Below are 20,152 nucleotides of genomic sequence, written 5' to 3'. Positions count from 1 at the left end.
AGAAAAGTAAAGTCACACTCTCACTAGTTAATTTAATTTGTCTACTGACAATGTCCAACAGTGTATGTACATGCATTCCAGGAGATTATGTCACAAAAGTCATGAACATTCCCACCACATGTATCATTTCTTTATTAACTATGAATTTATGCCTTCTTAATGTTGTCAAACTCTTCTTTACCACTAGTTTGCATCAAATGAATTATATTAGAAATCTTTTTCACATAACAAATATGGAAATTGGAAATAGATTGTGTTTATTTCCCATTTTTATTAGATTATCAGAGATTTAAATGTGTAATAATTTTTATTTCATGCCTTTTTACAATTTAACACTGAAAGTGTGAGTCTGGGACAAGGCTGAAAAAGGACCTTCATATATATATATATAATTTAAAAAAAGGTGAATTCTGTTCACACATATGCATGACAGGCTTCATACAAAATCAAGCACAAGTTTGCCATTCATTTATTTTGTCATTAACTTATGGTTTTCACATGTGGGACAATGAAACACAGAAAAGTGATTTTGTCACACCAGTTCCATGTTAACAAGTATAATGTATAAAGTCTTGTGGCTATACTTGGTGAATAATGTTAATTTCCAATTAATTGTTTTGCCCCATAGACATTCCATTGATGGTGCATTACTAAATACACAACTTTTGCTTGTTTGTACAATCTGGGATGATTCAAAATGATTTTCTGTGGTAATTGACAACATGTTGCAGATTCTGTCATGCTTAACTTTATTTTATGCCATAACATTCCTTTTATCCTTCAGTTCTTAGGTTGATCACTGCTTGTGGGATAATGTTTGCTTGATGGAAGTGTGTACTGGTTTGGAGAGTTTACGTGTCAGGATGAAGCTCTGGGTGAAGTCTTTTGCTGTTGCACTTTCAGTAAAATATTTCCGGATAGCAAGTAAATTCGGGAAGTGGTTTCATGGAGTGTTACCTGAGCTATTTGACTATGTTCTCAATTAGTGGAGACTTTTAAGAGCTTTGAATTGTTTATTGTAAAGATATTGCTGTGGTCCTCCTGTGATTGTGCTTCAAAATGGGCGTCAGTCAGTCTGCTGCCAAACATAAAAGGAAAACCAGAAGCACCCCCCCCCCCTCACACACACACACACACGCACACTTCCTTTGAAAGGAAACTGGCAAAATTTAAAACTCTTGTTTTAGTGCAGCGGTTGAGCAGGTGATGCTTTGCTGCAAGCCCAATGTGGTTAACATGCGATTTCAACCACAATAAACCAACTCCGAATGTGGTTGAAGTTGGCATATCTCAAAATGTTTTAGACCCCCTTTACATCTGTCTTTAGCAATGTTACATTTCAAACAGATCAACCAACATGTATGTTAAAACCAGGTGTAGATGGGCCTTCGCTATCTAAATGATGGCATAACATATGAAGCTAATTATAAATACTACAGACTAATGTTGTCAAAAGTACCGGTACTTCAGTACCAAGTCGAAAAAAGAAAAAAAAAGATGATACAGAGCACCGACACACACAATGTCTGACTGACAGGGCTGTTTCTATCTATAAGCGGTATATCTATATGGGCCCCCGCAAAGCAAGATAGAGTAGACTTATATACTAAAAGCAGCGAGTAACACGCAGGCATCTGTTATGGCTCAATTAGACAGGTCAAGCGGCCCCCTTGTGGCCCGAGAGGGAAGGAAGAATGCAATTATCCAGCGTGGAAAGGTTGGTCGTGGGGGTGCGTGGGTTAAATTGCGGGGGGCCTCCTATTAGGACTTCACTTAGGCCCCCATTTCCACAGAAACAGCCCTGCTGACTGACATAACTGTTTTCAAATGCTGTTACACCTTTTACACTGAAATAGTAAATCAAATTAAAATCGTGATATGTCCTAGTGTGATTATTAAAGCATGAAAGGCTGCAAGCTTTAAATTAATCTATGAAGACCGCTCATACACTGAAAACTCCATATACATTTAGAATAATTTGCATTGTATAAGATGACAGAGCAGAGCACTAATCCACTGCACATGCAGACTATATATTTATATCAATAAATTACAGCATTTGCGCTTTAACGATCATACTGGACCATGTAATGAACGGTTTACTCGTCAGAAGAAGTGAAGCTTCCAACGTGTGCGTCAAAACCACACGTCAAAATAAAAGCTCACGTCAAACTAAAAGCACGATTCAAAATAAAAGCTAGGCACCTGAAATTGAAGAAATTGCAACAGAAATATATTACAATTGTGTAGTAAAATGTAATATACACTGAAGTTGCAATAGTAATAATAATTATAATATTAATAATAATAATAAATAATGATGAATGAATAATGAAAATAGTAATTATGATAAAAAATTAAAAGGTTGATAAAAATGCAACAGTGTGTTTACAAGTAATTGTTATATTTTTTTACTATATGGAAAAATAATCAAACAAATTGTAGGAAAAATTCAAACAGATTTCAGTAGCGCCCTGCTTAAAAACACTTCAGAAATGCATGCTTAATTGAGAAACACTTGAAGCAAACATGTATATCTTTTAATTAATTATTTACATTGAAATTGAACTTTAGAGTGTGTTCAATAGCACATTACCATATTAGCATTTTTTTTTTTTAAATCTAACAAAATCGAGGGGTTTATGCTTTAAAACAAGAAAAAAATAAAATCAGGGCTAAGAAAAATAAAATAGCTTTCCCTTTGAAATAGGTCTTACCCATTGGCAAACAGATTTTTCTTTTTATAGGTATAAACTTTAACAAGACAAATATCTTATGTCATTTTGCTTCTCAAGTAAATTGATCTTGTTTTAAGAATGTTTAGACAAAAAAACTACTATTTTCATTAAAATCTCATTAAACTAACACTAATCCAAACCCTTTGCATTTTTACACTAAATTAAATATTTGAACACGCACAAACACACTACGAACAAGAGTGCGCGGCAGGAACAGGAAGTGAAAGCATTACTCACAGGAAGCGCCTCTGCTTTGTCCAAATACACTGCCAAGATGGCTGCCGAGGGCGGGTCTGCTGTTTTACTCACCACAGTTTCGTTTCTCCTCAGAACCTGAAAGAGAGGAAGAGAGGAAGAGAGAAATGAGGGCAGAGTAGTGCATGTCAGTAACTGAGGGTGGAGCAATCTGACTGTCAGAAATTATTTGTGAGCATTTGTTCTGTGTTTGACACTAATGAGTGTGTAAAGCAAGCTTGTTATCTCTAGAACTCCAAGTTTGCATGGGTGAAGAAGGTAACTCCAGCTCTGGCACACCCATCTGTAGTATTAAGTTATGTTGTGTGTGAGTAAGTTTATATGCCACCTGACCTCTTCCAGTCTCTCTGTGTTGGCTTCTAGTGTCAGCCACTCCAGTCTGAGGTGAACCCGTCCCGTATGAGTATCCTTCAAAGTGAACCACTACATTGGGGACATTAAAACACAAAGAAACAATCAATGACCAAAGAGAAACGCTTTAACAGACACTGATGCAATTAAATAAAGAAGCTTTTTACCACAATGATAAAAGACACCGATGTTCAATAAATAAGCAAGTAAAACAAGCTAAGTCTCTCACCTCATCAACAATTTTAGATTTCTTCACAACTCCCAAGTCTAACTTTGTCCTGAACAATAGAGAAAGAGAAACAATAACAAACACACAAACATGCAGAAAGTTGTGGCGTGTACTCATGTTCAATTGATTACAATTTGTATTGACATTCTGAAATAAAGCTTGAATATGTAAACATATAATAACTTTCAGAACACGCAATTCTCTCCCCAGTCCAAAAACATAATTTATTGCGAGCAGCAAAAGCATCTCGTCCAGAAGTATTCATGTCTGTGACATCATAACTTCTGCAATTTACATGAAGCTCTTAAAGGCACAGCAGCAAAAACAGCCCGTTAAATGCTAATTAATTGCCATTTCATACTTAAATCATGAAGAAATAAATTATGACTGTTTTGGTGCAAGAAACATTGAGGAATGTTAAAGGAATATTCCGGATTCAATATAAGTTAAAGGGACAATTCACCCAAAATGTGAAAATTCTCTCATCATTTACCCACCATCATGCTATTCCAGATGTGCATGACTGACTTTCTTCAGCAGAACACAAATGAAGGTTTTTAGAAGAATATCTCAGCTCTGTGGATCCATACAATGCAAGTCAATGGGTGCCAAAATTTTGAAGCTCCAAAATCCACATAAGGGTACAATACATAAAAGTAATCCAAATGACTCTGGTGGTTAAATCCATGTCTTCTGAAGTGATATGATAGGTTTGGGTGAGAAACAGATCAATATTTAAGTCCTTTTTCCTTAACTTTCACTTCTGTTTTTGGTGATTAACATATCGCCCCCTACTGGGGGGAGAGGAGAATGTATGACAAAAAATGACTTAAATATTGATCTGTTTCTCACCCCCCACTATCATATAATTTCTGAACACATGGATTTAACCACTGGAGTCATATGGATTACTTTTATGCTCAATTTATTTGTATTTTGGAGCTTCAAATTTTAAGCACCCATTCACTTTCATTGTGAGGACCTGCAGAGCGGATATATTCTTCTGAAAATATGAATTTGTGTTCTGCAGAAGAAAGAAAGTCAAACACATCTGGGATGCCAGCAGGGTGAGTAAATCATGAGAGAATTTTCATTTTTGGGTGAACTATCCCTTTAAGTTCAATAAACAGCATTTGTGGCATAATATTGTTTTCCACAAAATAACTTTTGACCCGTCCCTCCTTTAAAAAAAGCAAAAATCTGGGTTACAGTGAGGCACAAATTTCTTGAAAGTAAAGCCACAAGGCATAAACAATATGTGTGTTAACATGATTTTAGTGAGATAAAACCTTTTCTGTGTAAAATTATAGCCAATTTTACAACTTTGTTGCCATAATGATGTAATGTCAACAAAGTCTAAAACTACAGCAAAAATTAAAAGTAAAACAACTTTACAGCTCTATTAATATATGAGTTTTAACCAAAGAATTAATGTGTGTTTTTGTAAAATTATAAGCTTCACTTTCTGCATTTAACTTCTCCAAAAATTGGCCCCATTTACTTCTATTGTAAGTGCCTCACTGTAACTGCTTGTTTTTTTTTATAGAAAAGGAGGGATGAGTTGAATAAAATGTTTGTGGAAATCAACATTATTCCACAAATGCTGTTGATTGAGCTTAACTTGTATTGAACCCGGAACATTCCTTTAAAATTGTACGAAACAGTATAGTTCATCTAAATGACTGAATGAATGAGGGAATTGAAACAAGAAAAGCCCTGATATGGTACCTGCCCAGGAAATCATCATGATCGGGATCTTTGTCAAACACTTCAACCTCAAGCTCCTGACCAGGCACCTCATGAACAATGACCTGACAGACACACACACATGCATGTAACACCAAACACAAACACCACATTAACAGCATGGGTTACAAATTATGAAATGTGGTGTAATATAATTATAAACTTTACAAACAGAAACACTAAGGACACACAAATATGATACTATGACATTCATCATATTTCAAGTGGCAATTGACATAAACTTGACCCTGTTCTACTTTCACGCTTTGACTATTTCTTATAGGTTTTAAACTGCAATGCTTATTTAATATTGGACGTTTTACAAATTAGTGGTTGATCGATATACATTTTTCAATGACTGGTGGCAAATATCCGATATGACACTGAATATAATCATAGCAAATTAATGACATTTAAACATTACAGTATTTACAGTATTAAACAAAACAGTATTTTATACAAAAAAGTTCACAATTTCTTGAAACAATAACTCCAAAACATTTTAAAACAGAAAAAAGTGCATTATCCAATATTTACCAATTAATCAGCCTGACTGATACTTTGGCCACTACTGCAAAGGGCTAATAAACAACCAGCTTAAATCTCGAATCCTCGAAAGGTTTTGATTTACATTAACATATTAATATCAGAGGTCAACCTATATATCAGTTTTACCAATTAATCGGTGCCGATAGTTGCTTTTTAGAACTATCGATATCAGCAAAAAACGACATCAATAGTTGCATCAAATGTTAGTCGGTGGTCAAACTCTTCAACTGGTGAATATATAGAATACTAAAACTTTACTTTTGTTGAATTTTTACAATAGAGCATTGCAAAGTAGCCAAGACTCGGTCACCGTCGCTGTTTATGTACTAATTCATGAATTTTAATGCAAATTATTATATAAAAAGACACATAACAATTGAAAACAATCGCTGATGATATTCTACTGATGAATGATGATCTACTGTTAATGAATTACTGCTCATGCAGTATTTTTCTTGCCTTAATGACAATGTTTACTTCGTAGTGTTTCTATTGTAAGACATTTTACAAGACAGATTGCATGTTTTGTTTCCCTTTTGTTTATGTGAGCTGGAAGAACAGACATTTCAAAATAAGAGTCCCTGGGGTATTTCGGGCATGTTTATAAATAAAATTCCAGCATAATGCACCAGATCTTAATTTCTTCTGGTTATTATTGGGATTGCATTTGGGATTTTACCCATTTTGGACCCTTGCAGCATCAATGTGTGTGCCCGTGTAACGGGAGCCAGCTAGTATGTGATAGCTGTGCGGTATGTGTAAACATCACTCCCCTGGCCTCAAGAGACGCACTAGCAACTGACGCTAGCCTTTAGCCTCCTCGTTAGCGCACCTGGCACCAGAGACGGCAGTTCTAAATCCGATCGGAGTGGGTCGAGTAGCACAGGTTGCAATGGTGCGGTGACCCAGATGAGAGTGAGGTTTAGGGGTGTGAGTGTAACGGAAAACAGCTGGTAGGTTGCTGTCCAGTGCGTAAACCTCAGTCCCCTGGCCTCAAGAGGCGCAGTAGCAACTAAATGCTAGAGGATCTAGCATTTAGCCTCCTTGTTAGCGTGCCCGCCTCCCATGCCGGAGACGCCGGTTGTAAACCCACTCGGAGTGGGTTGTGCAGGACCGGTTACACAAGTCACAGAAACACTTTTACATAGTGGATTTGTTTTTAAAAGCAAATTATTGTATCACTCGACCTCTAATTAACATAATGAGCAGATGAATATCCCATACCATACGTCTCTGCTTGTTTCAGACAGAGGTAAAGGAAGGTGTGTGTTTGGTAAGTGTATATTTGTAGGAGTATGTAAATACTTTCAGGTGTGGTTTTGTTCCACCCACCTCATATATTTCACCCCATTTGGGATTGAGGGTGTTGTCCAGATGGCGCGATTTGAAGCTCTGTGGTCCCACTCTGAGTTGAGCATATGGGTCAGACATGCCCGCTATCACACTGTTATCCTTCGCGGCCAGACCATCTGCCTCTATCAGGTGAATACGCACAACTCCCTTTAGAGAGGATGAGAGACAAATAAAGAAAAATAAGCTTGAACATTTTGTGAAAAGAAATAAAATCCAGAATGTTTTTTATTTATTTAGAGATTTGGTGATAGAATATTGCATTAGCACAGTATTAAAGTTTCTCAATTACCCTGGGCAGTGGGCAGCGCAGTTGTGCAACTTGCAGGTCTGGCACTAGAGGAACAGTAAGACGATTGGGCAACACCAGGAATGAGGCAATCGCATCCATGATCTTAGTGTCTGACATCACACTAACACAAAAACACAATGAAACACAGTGAAACTGAGTGTTAATGAACTGAATATAAGAGTTGTGTGTATCTCTAATGACTGTAACTCACTTGAGTCCTGGAATGTCCAGCAAGTTGGTCAAACCAGTCCAATTAATATTCAGTTTCTAATGAGGATGAAGAAGAATAGAGTGGATGGAGAAAATTATGAGAGGCAAAGCATTACATGATTAATATAAAACGAATATATTTATATACGGCACATGGGGTCCACGGCCACCCCAGGCCCCAGTCTAGAACCACCCCTGATAAAATGATGAAAGGTTTTGCTTCATGAGAAATAAGGGCTTGTGGATTTAATTAAGGAGCATTAAAATAACTTGTGAAAGTGATGAAATTAGCATATAAATATTTTACTATTGCATAATATACATACATAAAAATTATATAATTTTTTTTATCATATATATATACATTTATAAAAATAGAGGATTTACAAAAACAACAGGATACCAGCCAACACTCCTGATTTTCCATGCCGCCTCCCGCTCTACTCCCGATTCACATTTTCTCCCAATAAACTCACTATTTTCTGCAGTCACACTTCACTCGTACAGGATTGTCCCTTATTTAAATGTGAAATGATGCATCCTGTATCAAATCGATATGGGATGTGATTTGTCCCGTAAGCTAGTCAAGATGGCATCACGGCTAAATTATTCCAAATCATTCATATTTTTTATACAGTGGGTAAGAGGGTCGTCTAAAAAGTCCACACACTGTGCTGGAACATGCTAATACTGTGAAGGTTGTGGTAAGAGACCGTCTGAAAAGTCCACATATTGTGCTCAAACTGGATTTGTTTTATTGAAAAACAGAAGGTTCTATATAAATGTTCAATACATTGTACAAAATTATGAATATACATATGTATGAATATATATTATATTACAATGTATGAATATAATCACTGACTCATAAAGATAAGAATTAAATGTAAAGGAAAAAAAATTAACTAATGAAATAACACTTTTCTTTTTTTTAAATACATACTGTACAAAGCAACACAGATGTATACATAAATAAGATTCGTGGGTCAAGTCATGGGTCCAAAATGTTCTCAGCATTAAGAAAGGCTATACACTTTTATTAATAACAACTCAAAAAGCATTTATTGCTAAAACTATGAAGGATGTGGTAAGGGACCAGGTATATTAACCTTCAATGTAGTATTACCGACCGGTACTGTTACTCCCCATACGTATATTACGAAGTCTGCGTGGTTTACATACTCCCTACGGGGGCACCATAAATGCCACCAGCTGCCTTTCCTTACACCATGTCCCACCGCCCACCAAAACCAAACAAAACTCCCTATTTTTCACAATCCGATGTTGGCAGGCATGCAAAGTCCGAAATTGACCGAAACTAAAGTTTTAATATTTAAAACATTATTTTTCATGTCATTCATGTGTTTTTAAAGCCTTAAAAGGAAATCATATATCCCTATTTTATCATTTAATTTGTATATTTAAAGTTACATTTTAAATGACAATTAATCGTTACAGCCCTAAAAGAGACAATTAATCATCATAATCACAATAATTAATCATCAGCCACATTTCATAATCGTGACAGCCCCAATGTTCCCAAAAATGTTTTAAGCCAGGTTTTAATCATCTTTTTAAAGATTTAAAATTTTTAAATTAAGCAATATATTGTGGATAGTCACGGCTAAACAGTGTTATTAGGCCTTAACACTTTTATATACATTTTATTACATAATACAAAACATTAAGGACACAAATTTTCATTTATTTAGGAAATTAAGTTCAATGTGTCATTTAAAAAAAAACAGTTTTTTGCTGAACTTTGGTGCAGAACCTTAAGAACCTTTATTATGTAAAACATGTTTAGAGATACTTACGGGCCTTTGAATAAAGAACATAGTCACGGCGCCCACGATCGGGACGTTGCCAATCAAAGGCTCCAAAATCACACGCATCATTCCATGGAGCTGTGAGAGAGAAATAGTAAATGGGACTGTCTATCAGTTCTACTATTTTTTTTACATTTACATTTATGCATTTGGCAGACACTTTTATCCAAAGTGACTTACAGTGCACTTATTACAGGGACAATCCCCCTGGAGCAACCTGGAGTTAAGGACACAATGGTGATGGCTGTGGGGATCGAACCAGCGACCTTCTGATTACCAGTTTACCAGTTATGTGCTTTAGACCACTACACCACCACCAATAGTGAGATGTTTTTCCCATACAGCAATCAAATATTTGTAAAAAAAAAACAAACAACTTGTTGTGTAATGAGAGGGATTATGTGCAGTCAGATGAACATTTTCACAATATAAACATGTGAGTGTGACAGCTAAACAAGCATCAGAGAGGGATAAAGGCTGACTGGAAGCTGCAGTGCAAGAGAGAGAGAGAGAGAGAGAGAGAGAGAGAGAGAGAGAGAGAGAGAGAGAGAGAGAGATTTACGGACAGCTGTCCAACACCTTTGTGTGTTTGTCTTTTTGTTTAAGTTTCATATTAAAATATTTATATTCTCAAGCCAGTTCTCGCCGCCTCCTTTCCCTTTAACCCCTTTACACTAGTGGCAAAATCCAGGAAGGAGGAGGGATGCGCCATATTAGTCCCTGTCACACGGAGGTTGAATTCAGCTGATTCTGGAGACTACGCGGCCTCTTTCTTCTCACATAACAACATAATTACAACTCAAATCATTATTCCATGCCCATTCATGTACTTATTTGGCAAGTAGTGTCATAGGTGTTGATTTAGGTAGGGGTGAGACCAACTCTCAGGGTTCCTACAAACTTTCAGAAAATGGAAAATGTCCCGAACAACATTTGGCAATTTCACCACATAGCAATTACTTTATCATACGCTTTTATTTCAATTTCAATGATTATGAAAAAATTCTCAGTATTATCATTTATTGTCTGATGTCTTCGGAAGCTGCGCATAAACGGCATCGTCATATGGCACCTGTTACTTTTCTCAGCATTGTTCATGCATCAATCATAGGGCTTTTTTAATCATTCTCTGGAGATTACATGGGCGGATGGCAGACTGCAATCCCAAATTAAATATCTGGTGGTGATCAGTGGAGCTGCACAATATATTGAATTTTTGCAGTATACAAAATAACTTGCATGATTAACAAGCTTTTTAATGGAAAATATACAGGGAACAGAAAACATTAGGCCCGCATCTGGTATGTGTTTTTCTATGACGACAAAGGCATGTGTGAGAGGGTCGAGCAAGCAGCTTGTAAAAATTAGTCAGTCTACATTATCCTGAACCCACCTGTATTCCCTTCACACCAGCTTTGCAGAAATACCGTTTCACCTCCACATTTATCTCAGCATCCCCTACATAACTGCAAAGAGATGAAGACAAAACATAAGACACCACACAACCAAATATGATATTCTAAAGACTTCAGCTGAATTTGTCCCAAAACAATAATAAATGTACAGTAGTTTGTTCACTTAACATCACTGTCACACATGTTTAAAGACCATGTGAAATGGTTTAACAGTTTCATTTACTATGCTGACATATTTCCTATTGAAACTGGGAGCTGGGTTGAAATATATTAGCCGCTTTTCCACTATTGGGCAAGTGCACGTCAGGGCTATCAACTGGCCAGCCAGGGCCAATAGCCTCGGACCTCGAGCCGCTACACCAAAATCGATCTACGTTTCCACCATTGGGCCAATAGCCCTGCAGCACTGCCCTAAAACCCACCCTTAATAAGACATACTGGTGCCAATGTCAAGCACTCCGTCAATTTCATAAGCAAGCGGGAAGCATGGTATCATGTTATCTAGACTATCTGAGTTTATATATTAAACATTAGCTAGCTAGCAAGATAAGTTAGCGTTGACAACTCCCCGAATTGAACTGCCATGGTGTCCCTCCACTAACAGCGGGGCAATGTCACAGCATGATCTCGAACCATGGAAAGTTCTTCCTTTGGGCACCACTTTGTCCATTGTGCGTTTTAACAAATTTGTACTATGCCATCAATTAAATACATTTTCCCAAACCTGTACCGTTGTGTGCTGGATACACAAACTCCAAGTTTGGGATCTTGGTGCTCAAACATCTGACATGACTCAGCGAAACTCTGCCTTTGACATTGACGTCACCTCAATCCCCAGTTGGCCATGTTTGGCCCAAGGGTAATCGGCAGGCCAAAGACTACTGGCTCAGAGGAGGCACAATGAAGCTCCGGATGTGACAGTGGGAACGCAACTGGCCCTGGAACGCACTAGCATACCCTAATTTGGCCCAATAGTGGAAATGCAGATATTAAAGGTCTTGTCCTTTTTAACAAATAGCCAATAGCCTTTACTTTATAGCCCAGAAAAAAACATAACTAGGTATATGGGGAGAATTTGAATGTTCAAAATAATAGTAAGATACCTTGCAAACAAGATGAGTCATTAATATTTTTCATCCATTTTCTCAGAAGAAAAAGATACATATTAAATGTGTCAACATTTGACATTTTGACATTTTGTCAACTTGTGGAAGTACTTTTTCACCTCATGGACTAAATGCTACACAACTTTGATTTACTGGGTCTTTTTGAAAAATGTTTATCTGGCTGCAAAATCGTCAAGATTTGTTTTGTTGGCTCATGAAATACAGACACAATACATAATACAGAGGGCTTTTAGAGCACTCCTTCACTTCAGAGTTCACAAGAGACAATTCTCTCATTAGAGGCCCTCATGTTGTACAAGCCAATATCAAAGAGAATCTCAAATGTAGTGTAAATAGATTGAGAAGTCACCTGATGTAAACGTCAAGCAGAATTTGACCTTTTTCGGTTTCTGTATGAGTCTTCACTCCTACTACCTTCATAGCCTGTATAAAACAAACACAAACGTTCTGTTCTAGGATACAAAGAGTTTCCATCAAGCATAAAAATGTACATGATCATAACATCATCCAAACCATTTAAAGCTGAAGTATGTACCTAACATTTTCTGTGTTAAAATATTTTCTCCTAGTCCAACTTAACATGAAGAGACAATTATAAGTAAGCCATTCACAACTATATAATGAAGGCCAATTTTTACCAAAAGGTCTAAATGTGTTCTTAGGACTAAGGTATTTTTCACGAGTCAGGTTGAGTCAAGTTGTCATATGTGTTTTAAGGGTGTGTTCACACTTGTAGTTCGGTTCTCTTGGTCTGGACTGAATATTATACATTTAGTCCTGGTTCCTTTAGCGTTCACACTGGCATTTTTAACACAAACCTAACGATACAAAACCAAAGGCATCAGGGAAAAGTCACGACCTGATTGGACAGCTTTTATGATGTATATTTTTTGACAGAATTTACCGAACATCCAAAACAATGCTGGCGAAATGCGCTCGTTGGATGTATATATGGTGGTATTTTTACCAGCTGAGAAAAAACGAAGAGTTAATAAAATGTGTAAAGGAGTCAAACAATGCCAGGAATTCCTCCATTGTACACACAAACGAATATTTGCCCCAAACGAAGGAAAGCTGACACCGCACTGTAATGGGCAACATAGCTCCTATGATGAGAAGAACCAGGTATGCTTGAGGTCAGTATTAGGCAAATTACTTCCTGTTTTTGGTCCGTTTAGACATCTTTGGTCCATGTTACATTCATATATCAATCGAACCGTACCACAGTTCGTTTGGTGCGCAACAAGGTTCGGGTGACAGCGTTCACACTTGTTCAAATGAACCGCACAAACAGAGCAATCGCACCAGAGTTCGTTTTAATTGAACCAAACCTGCCAAGTGTGAACACACCCTAAATGTCCTAAATGTATTCAATTGATCAAATTGCAATATTTGCTTGCCAAAACAAAGCTTTCATATTTTACATGTTACCTTCCCAATTTTAGTTCTTTAGTGAATCGTCTTGTTTTTAGAAATTGTTTTAATTTGTACATTTTGCTGAAAAGAGTATAATAGGCGGTTTAATGCAGGCATAGATTTAAAGAGGTGTCTTATTTTTATTATTTGGTGGGCTTGATGGGGGGGGGGGGGGGTTGGGGGTTGCTGACAAGGGAACTGATTTAATGGCAGGTTCCACTGTGACAAACCACCCCATATAGTATAACAATATATGGAATATATATTAAAGAATTTTTAAGAACATTTCTCATATTACAACAACAGTTCATGGTGAATATGGGCTTAAAAAAAGCAGTGCATAGATACTTTAACGATACATACTTTAATGGTGTTTTTTTTAGAGCTTGACAGCCCACAATCACCAAAACCTGTTGCTGTATGAAAAAACATTTGTGTGAAGACTTTTCAAAATTCTCTTTGTGAGTTCCACAGAAAGGAAAGACAGAAAATTAGAAGGACATGAGGGTGCGTCAATAATGACAGAACTTTCATTCTCTGAATAAAAATTTTCGTGAATGAATCTCGGGTAATTACATCTTTGAGATGCCTTTCCACTCATCTGATTATTAAAGCTATTCAGTTTTGGGTGAGAACAGATCAAAATATAACTCCTTTTTCACTGTACATCTTGCACCATCATGATATGAAGCTCGATTACACTTCCTAATGCTTGACGCATGTGATAGATGGTACTAGGAAGTGTAATCGAGCTTGAAATCATGATCGCCAAAGAGACTGCTGATGTCAAGATTTGTAGTTACATTTTGGTCTGTTCTCACCCAAAATGTATTGGATTGCTTCAGAAGACATGGAATAAACCACTGGAGTAAGATAGATTACTTTTATATTGACTGAAAATGCTTTTTGGAGCTTCAAAGTTTTGGTCACCATTCACTTGCATTGTATGGACCTACAGAGGTGAATAATTCTTCTAAAAATCTACATTTGTGTTCTGCAGAAGAAAGAAAGTCGTTCACATCTGGGATTGCATAAGGGTGAGTAAATGATGAGAGTATTTTCATTTTTGGGTGAACAATCCCTTTAAACTGAAATATTATTCTCTGTACTCCAAGTATACTGTACGGTATAGTGTAGGAATGTCCTTGTATGACCTTGTCACCAAAGTCTATCTTCGTAAAGCTGAGCGTCTGTAGATGAGCACTGGATCCACGGATTGATGGAGCAATGGTTTCTGTGAGCAACTTCTCCAAATACTGACCAATAAATGGCCAGGCCTGCTGGATTATCTGAAAAGTAGTAGAAAAGAAAAATAAATGGTTTCATATTATAGATTTCTTCATATGACGATGATCTCTTTGGGTTAAGATTACTTTCGTAATGTGACGTAGGGTCTTGATTTAATGCATCAGGTTTGGGGGACTATATAAAGACAGATCTGACCTAGTTCTTTACTTTCAACACCCATGCTCATTCTCTGCTCCTCTTGCAGCTGTTTACACTGAGCCATTTGTGTTTGCCTTGTTACTATAGAAACTTGTTGTTGTTGCTTGCGGAGGAGATAACAGAAGCTAAAGCACTTGATTATGATTGGTTACATGTCTCTGAAACCACAGATTTTTTAAATAGCATTGTGAGTCAGCCAGAACACATGACGCTGGGTAAGACAAGGGCACGGCCTCTTGATTTTTCGGCTCGGCTGGGATAACTGCCAGTGTAAAATGTCGGCCTTGTGAGTCACTGATAAAGAACTTAAAGCCTGAATATTTAAGGATCTGTACAATGTTATTACAGTCATTCTACTAACATTCTCTGAGAAGAAAAAACCCACAGAGGGTGAATCTCTCAAAGCAATGTTCAGGTCATAATTCACCCCCAAATATTTTGAGAATTTTGCATATTTACCATCCTACTGCTCATTCATGTCATTTGCAAAAATGTCAATTTCAGTACTGTAATATACATGTTATTGTACAACTGCAGTAACATTGTATGTAATGGTACAATTACTATAACATTTTATCTTTGTTTCTTTTTTTAATCAGCATGAATTAAAATCAAAAACAAATACCACTATGATAATTTATGATTCCAATATTATTGCTGATTTGAAATATGTCCTTTGTAATCTTGACCAACCATTTTTATTTTTCTCCCCAGTTTGGAATGCCCAATTCCCAATGCGCTCAAAGTCTTTGTGGCATAGTGACTCGCCTTAATCAGGGTGGCGGAGGACGAATCTCAGTTACCTCGTGTCTGAGACCGTCATTCCGCACATCTCATCACGTGGAGACGTAGCGCGTATGGAGGCTTCAAGCTATTACGCGCCCCACCCGAGAGCGAGAAACACACATTATAGTGACCACAAGGAGGCTACCCCATGTGACTCTACCCTCCCTAGCAACCGCGCCAATTTGGTTGCTTAGGAGACCTGGCTGGAGTCCCTTAGCACGCCCTGGATTCGAACTCACGACTCCAGGGGCGATAGTCAGCGTTAATACTCACTGAGGTACCCAGGCCCCTTGACCAACCATTTTTTAGATTTCTGTGTTTTTCCCCATTCAAGTAGATAGGAGCTGCACGGGCATGACTGGAAACAGCCTCCCGAGAGCATTCCAAAGATGGCCGGCAGTGGACTGACTTTCCAGAAAGACTTTGGTTCTAATTAAAGGGGATTCCGTTGGCGGTTTGAACATTCCGTCAATGTAAGTCTATGGGGTTTTTCAGGTATTTGATCTTTTGTTGTGTGAACACCAAACAGTTATTCCAAACAATTCGAAAAGAAACAGCAACGTGGGTAAGAACAGTCTGAAGGTTTGTGCCAAGTTTGGTGGATCTAGATTGACAGCTGTAGGAGGAGTTACAATTTATAACTTTGGTCTTGGTTTAGGGATTTCAGAAAAGCCCTAAACAAAGTCTCCAGAATAACAATATGTAGGATTCATCAAGCCAACATAATAATAACACTTTTCTTCACCATGAGCATGGTTGGGCACTGACAGCTGTTGTGACATAAGGGAGGGGTTTTATGAAGGGAGGGGCAGTATGGAAAGGCATGGATGAGCAAAACATGGGATTACAGGTTTGACTTTACATATTGGATCACAAGAAATCATCATTTTGACTGATTTACCTTGTTTAGCCATTCAACCTTCTCAACATCTGGAAAATGTACCTGAAATTATAAAAAAGGTGTAATAACAGACTTATAGGTACAGAGACAAGGGGTTTTTGTATCACATAAAGAACTTCAAAAGAGGATGTGGTTATGAAGATGAAAACAGAGAGCTCATGCAAACCACCTCAGTCTATCGTAGAGGTTTCCCCTCCATTTTTATTATACTATTACGTTATTAAAAGTCTGTTTTTCACATACCATTTGAGCCGACACTTTTGATTTAAATGGAAGAACATAGATACATGAAACATCTGCATTAAAATGGGAAATAAAACGAATTAATAAAATAAAAAGCAAATAAAATAAAATATCAAATAGTTAAATGTGGCTATATATTTCATTGTTCATTGCAAAACCTCTCTGTAACATGCATATCCTATTTCACCACATGGTAGCCAAGAGACATGACCAAATATAGAATTAATTCGTTTTAATATCTGTGCAGTTGAGAGGGGATGACAAAGCAACAATGTATTCAGGCAGATTTGGACGTTCGGGATTTAACAATGTATGCGGTTTTTATGCTGTAAAAATAACACAGGAACAGCGCCACCAACAGGCCAAAACACTCCGTACGCGTCCACTTGAGCGAGTCGGTTCGTTCAGGCAGATCCCAAAACGAACCGATTCGCCAATTCTTTCGAGTCATCACTCGTGTTCCATGAAATCCTCACGCGGCACTTTATGTTTCACTTAAGCGGTAAAATAATGTTTTAGTTAAAATTACGCTTTCGAATAGATTATGTGTTATTTATGGTTAGCTACAACACGTCACCCACTTAACATTAGTCTCAGAGAGATGCGCTGCGCAAATCTGCTCGGATGAATCATCGCAATGAACCGATTCAAAAAGATAAAAATCGTTCGCACATTCAAACGTCACTTATCATTATAGGTATTAATAGCGATTCAGCTGTTGCATAAGACAATACTAATTGTTTCGCTCATAGCGTGAATATGAGTATCTTTATTTGGACGTTCTGCGTTAATAGTTTAAAGTAATTTTATTATAGGTAATCAAACACACATTTTTTTTGTGCCATGTACGTTGCTTTCTTACCCAAGAAGGCAGGTCTCTTCTACTTCGAAATGATTTGGAGGACATGTATTCTTGTTCATCGTTGATTAACTGTATTGCGGATCTGAGTCTCGCTTCCTTCGCTTCACGAGTATGTTTCCATCCTGAGTAAACCATCATCCCGCACACCACCAAACTAGTGCTCATGCGATAGTAACCAGCTAGGTAGACGGGCAGCAAGGCGGTGAGACATTTCCCAAATGTCCATAAGATAGCCTTGGCATCAAATAATTTTGTTTTGGGGACCTCCATGTCCCCGGGAGAACTGTCTTGGGCTGATTCAGTCTTGTTGTCCGAGTCATTTGTCGTCCCTGTGTCAACGTGTGACATTGTAGCTCGTTGGTTTGAAGAGGTTAAAATCTGATATGATTATCCAGCGACTATGCTTTGCGATTTGCAATTCAAATAAAACGTCTACTGTAGATACAAAGTTACAACTCAGTCCGCGACGCACTCGCGCGTGGACGGACTAACGTGCAAATTGGATATGCGCCTGATCACTGCGGATCAATAAATCAACCCGAGAGAAAAGACTGGAAGGGAAATCGCCCACCTCGACGCGTTTACCGTTTTGGCACGAGGCTCTTGTTCCTTTCTCGCAGAAATGTGGCCTGCACCGTTACTCGGGCAGAACAACCACGCCTACAAAAGCGTTGCAGTTGTACAAAAAGGAGCCATAACTTTGTTGGAAGCTTCAATAGGCAGCTGTTTCTTTTAGTGCACTAAGCTTTACAGGCTTTGACTTGACAAAACTCAAATTTAATATATCTGTAATGCAATTTTGACTAATAGGGAAGGCTTCAACAGCTTTGTTTTCTCTCCAAAACAATAAAGAGCATCAAAAACCTCCACAGGACTTACACAGCAAAATATTCTTGATCCAAGGGTGCTTCATTGCGTGCAATATCAAAAATTAGAATTTGAGGTAATCTGATGTAATATATATATGCAATTGCAAATGAACAGTACTGTGCAAAAGTCTTTGGCACATAAGATGTTTCACAAAAGTATTTCTCTATAGATGGTTATTTATATCTTCAGTTTTAAGGTTTCAATAGGAAATATTAATGTTAGACTCCCAATCATTACTACCCCCACAAAGGGATGTGTCAGTCTGAGACTACTTAAAGAGACAGAGGCAACTGAGACAGCCTAATGGTGTGTTCACATACAATGCGAAGAGTGCGTTTCGCGCTGCACGATTACATGCAAAGTCAATGCAAAGATGTGAATTTAAGTGAATGGCGTGACTCGAACACATGAAATCACTCAACTCGAGCAAAAAAATCTCGAAAGCCTATCAGCAATGCGATTGTCCGGATGTCACTGACGTACCAACGTAGTAGCAGAAAAAATTTGGAAAAATGAATAAAAAAAATTGTTGTAGCGGTGTGTGGGCACCCGGAATTGTATGACACAACGTCATACATGTACAGAGACATCGCTTGGAGGATAGTGAGTGAGGAAATTGGACTACCTGGTAAGTTCTGAAAATATGCGCGTCTACTTGATTCCAGCTATTGGTCGTACTTTACTATGAACCAAGTCGTAGATGCCCCTCCTCCTGTCCTTTTCCGGAAGAGAAGGGGGAATACTCGCGGGTTCGTGTTACTCACACAAATGTGAGTTTAAATGCATATTTATAGCGCGAGCAAAGAAAGATGAAAATTTACTTTGCGTTGTATGTGAACACACCATTAATATATAAAAGAAATGTGGTGAATTCTCCAAGAAGCTTGGAACAACCTATCAGCCAACAACCAAGAAAAACTGTGTCCAGGAGTACCTAAGAGAATGGGCGCTGAAGGCAAAAGTGGCCACACCAAATATTGATTTAACTTTTTTATGTTTACTGGACATTGTATGACATTTAGTGATAAATGAAAACTATTTATGGCATTATTTTTGAAGACATCCTCTCTATGCAACATTTTTCACAAGTGCCTAAAACTTTCGCAACTTTTTTGAAAATCCCTGAAATTACCACATTTATCCGGAGACAAAATACTTCTGTAATTTAAGTTTTGTTCAAGGTGAATAAATAACTTAATAACTGTCCAATAACTAAAAGTATAGTATTTGGGATAAAAAAAAAAAGCCCCTGTTGCTGGGGCTAAAGTGCCCCTATAAAACACACTGTTTTATAAGAGGGGATAATAGATTTGTTATGAAAAATTTTCAAAGTGGGCTCACATTGACTTATCCAATCACAATGGAGATTCATTTGTTTATAGAATACTTCAGATGTCATGAAATGCTAAATAATGCACAGGAAATGGTGCACCTTTTTCTGAAGTAGGCTATTAGTTATTTTGAGTAAGCATTATATTAACTCGTTGCTCAAAAAGCATTTTGCTGTCTCAAAAGTATTTGCATTAGTTGACAAATA

The 20,152-nt window shown here is 37.5% G+C and overlaps 1 protein-coding gene across 1 annotated transcript in view; it reads right to left on the bottom strand.

The window, feature by feature from the left end:
- Positions 1-18,368, bottom strand: part of LOC127653898 (extended synaptotagmin-1-like) — a 49,343-nt gene extending 30,975 nt beyond the window's left edge. Inside the window, exons 1-13 of the mRNA XM_052140740.1 lie at positions 17,746-18,368; positions 16,641-16,682; positions 14,662-14,796; positions 12,441-12,514; positions 10,943-11,015; positions 9,538-9,627; positions 7,722-7,777; positions 7,511-7,631; positions 7,201-7,368; positions 5,302-5,384; positions 3,574-3,622; positions 3,327-3,416; positions 2,976-3,071 (exon numbers count right to left, since the gene is read on the bottom strand). Of these exons, the coding sequence (XP_051996700.1) occupies positions 2,976-3,071; positions 3,327-3,416; positions 3,574-3,622; positions 5,302-5,384; positions 7,201-7,368; positions 7,511-7,631; positions 7,722-7,777; positions 9,538-9,627; positions 10,943-11,015; positions 12,441-12,514; positions 14,662-14,796; positions 16,641-16,682; positions 17,746-18,093 (1,425 nt within the window). The 5' untranslated portion in view covers positions 18,094-18,368. The remainder of the gene's footprint in view (positions 1-2,975; positions 3,072-3,326; positions 3,417-3,573; positions 3,623-5,301; positions 5,385-7,200; positions 7,369-7,510; positions 7,632-7,721; positions 7,778-9,537; positions 9,628-10,942; positions 11,016-12,440; positions 12,515-14,661; positions 14,797-16,640; positions 16,683-17,745) is intronic.
- Positions 18,369-20,152: the final 1,784 nt, after the last annotated feature.

Source organism: Xyrauchen texanus, chromosome 13 (assembly GCF_025860055.1).
Source record: "Xyrauchen texanus isolate HMW12.3.18 chromosome 13, RBS_HiC_50CHRs, whole genome shotgun sequence".
NCBI lineage: Eukaryota > Metazoa > Chordata > Actinopteri > Cypriniformes > Catostomidae > Xyrauchen > Xyrauchen texanus.
This window is presented reverse-complemented; position numbering and strand designations above follow the sequence as displayed.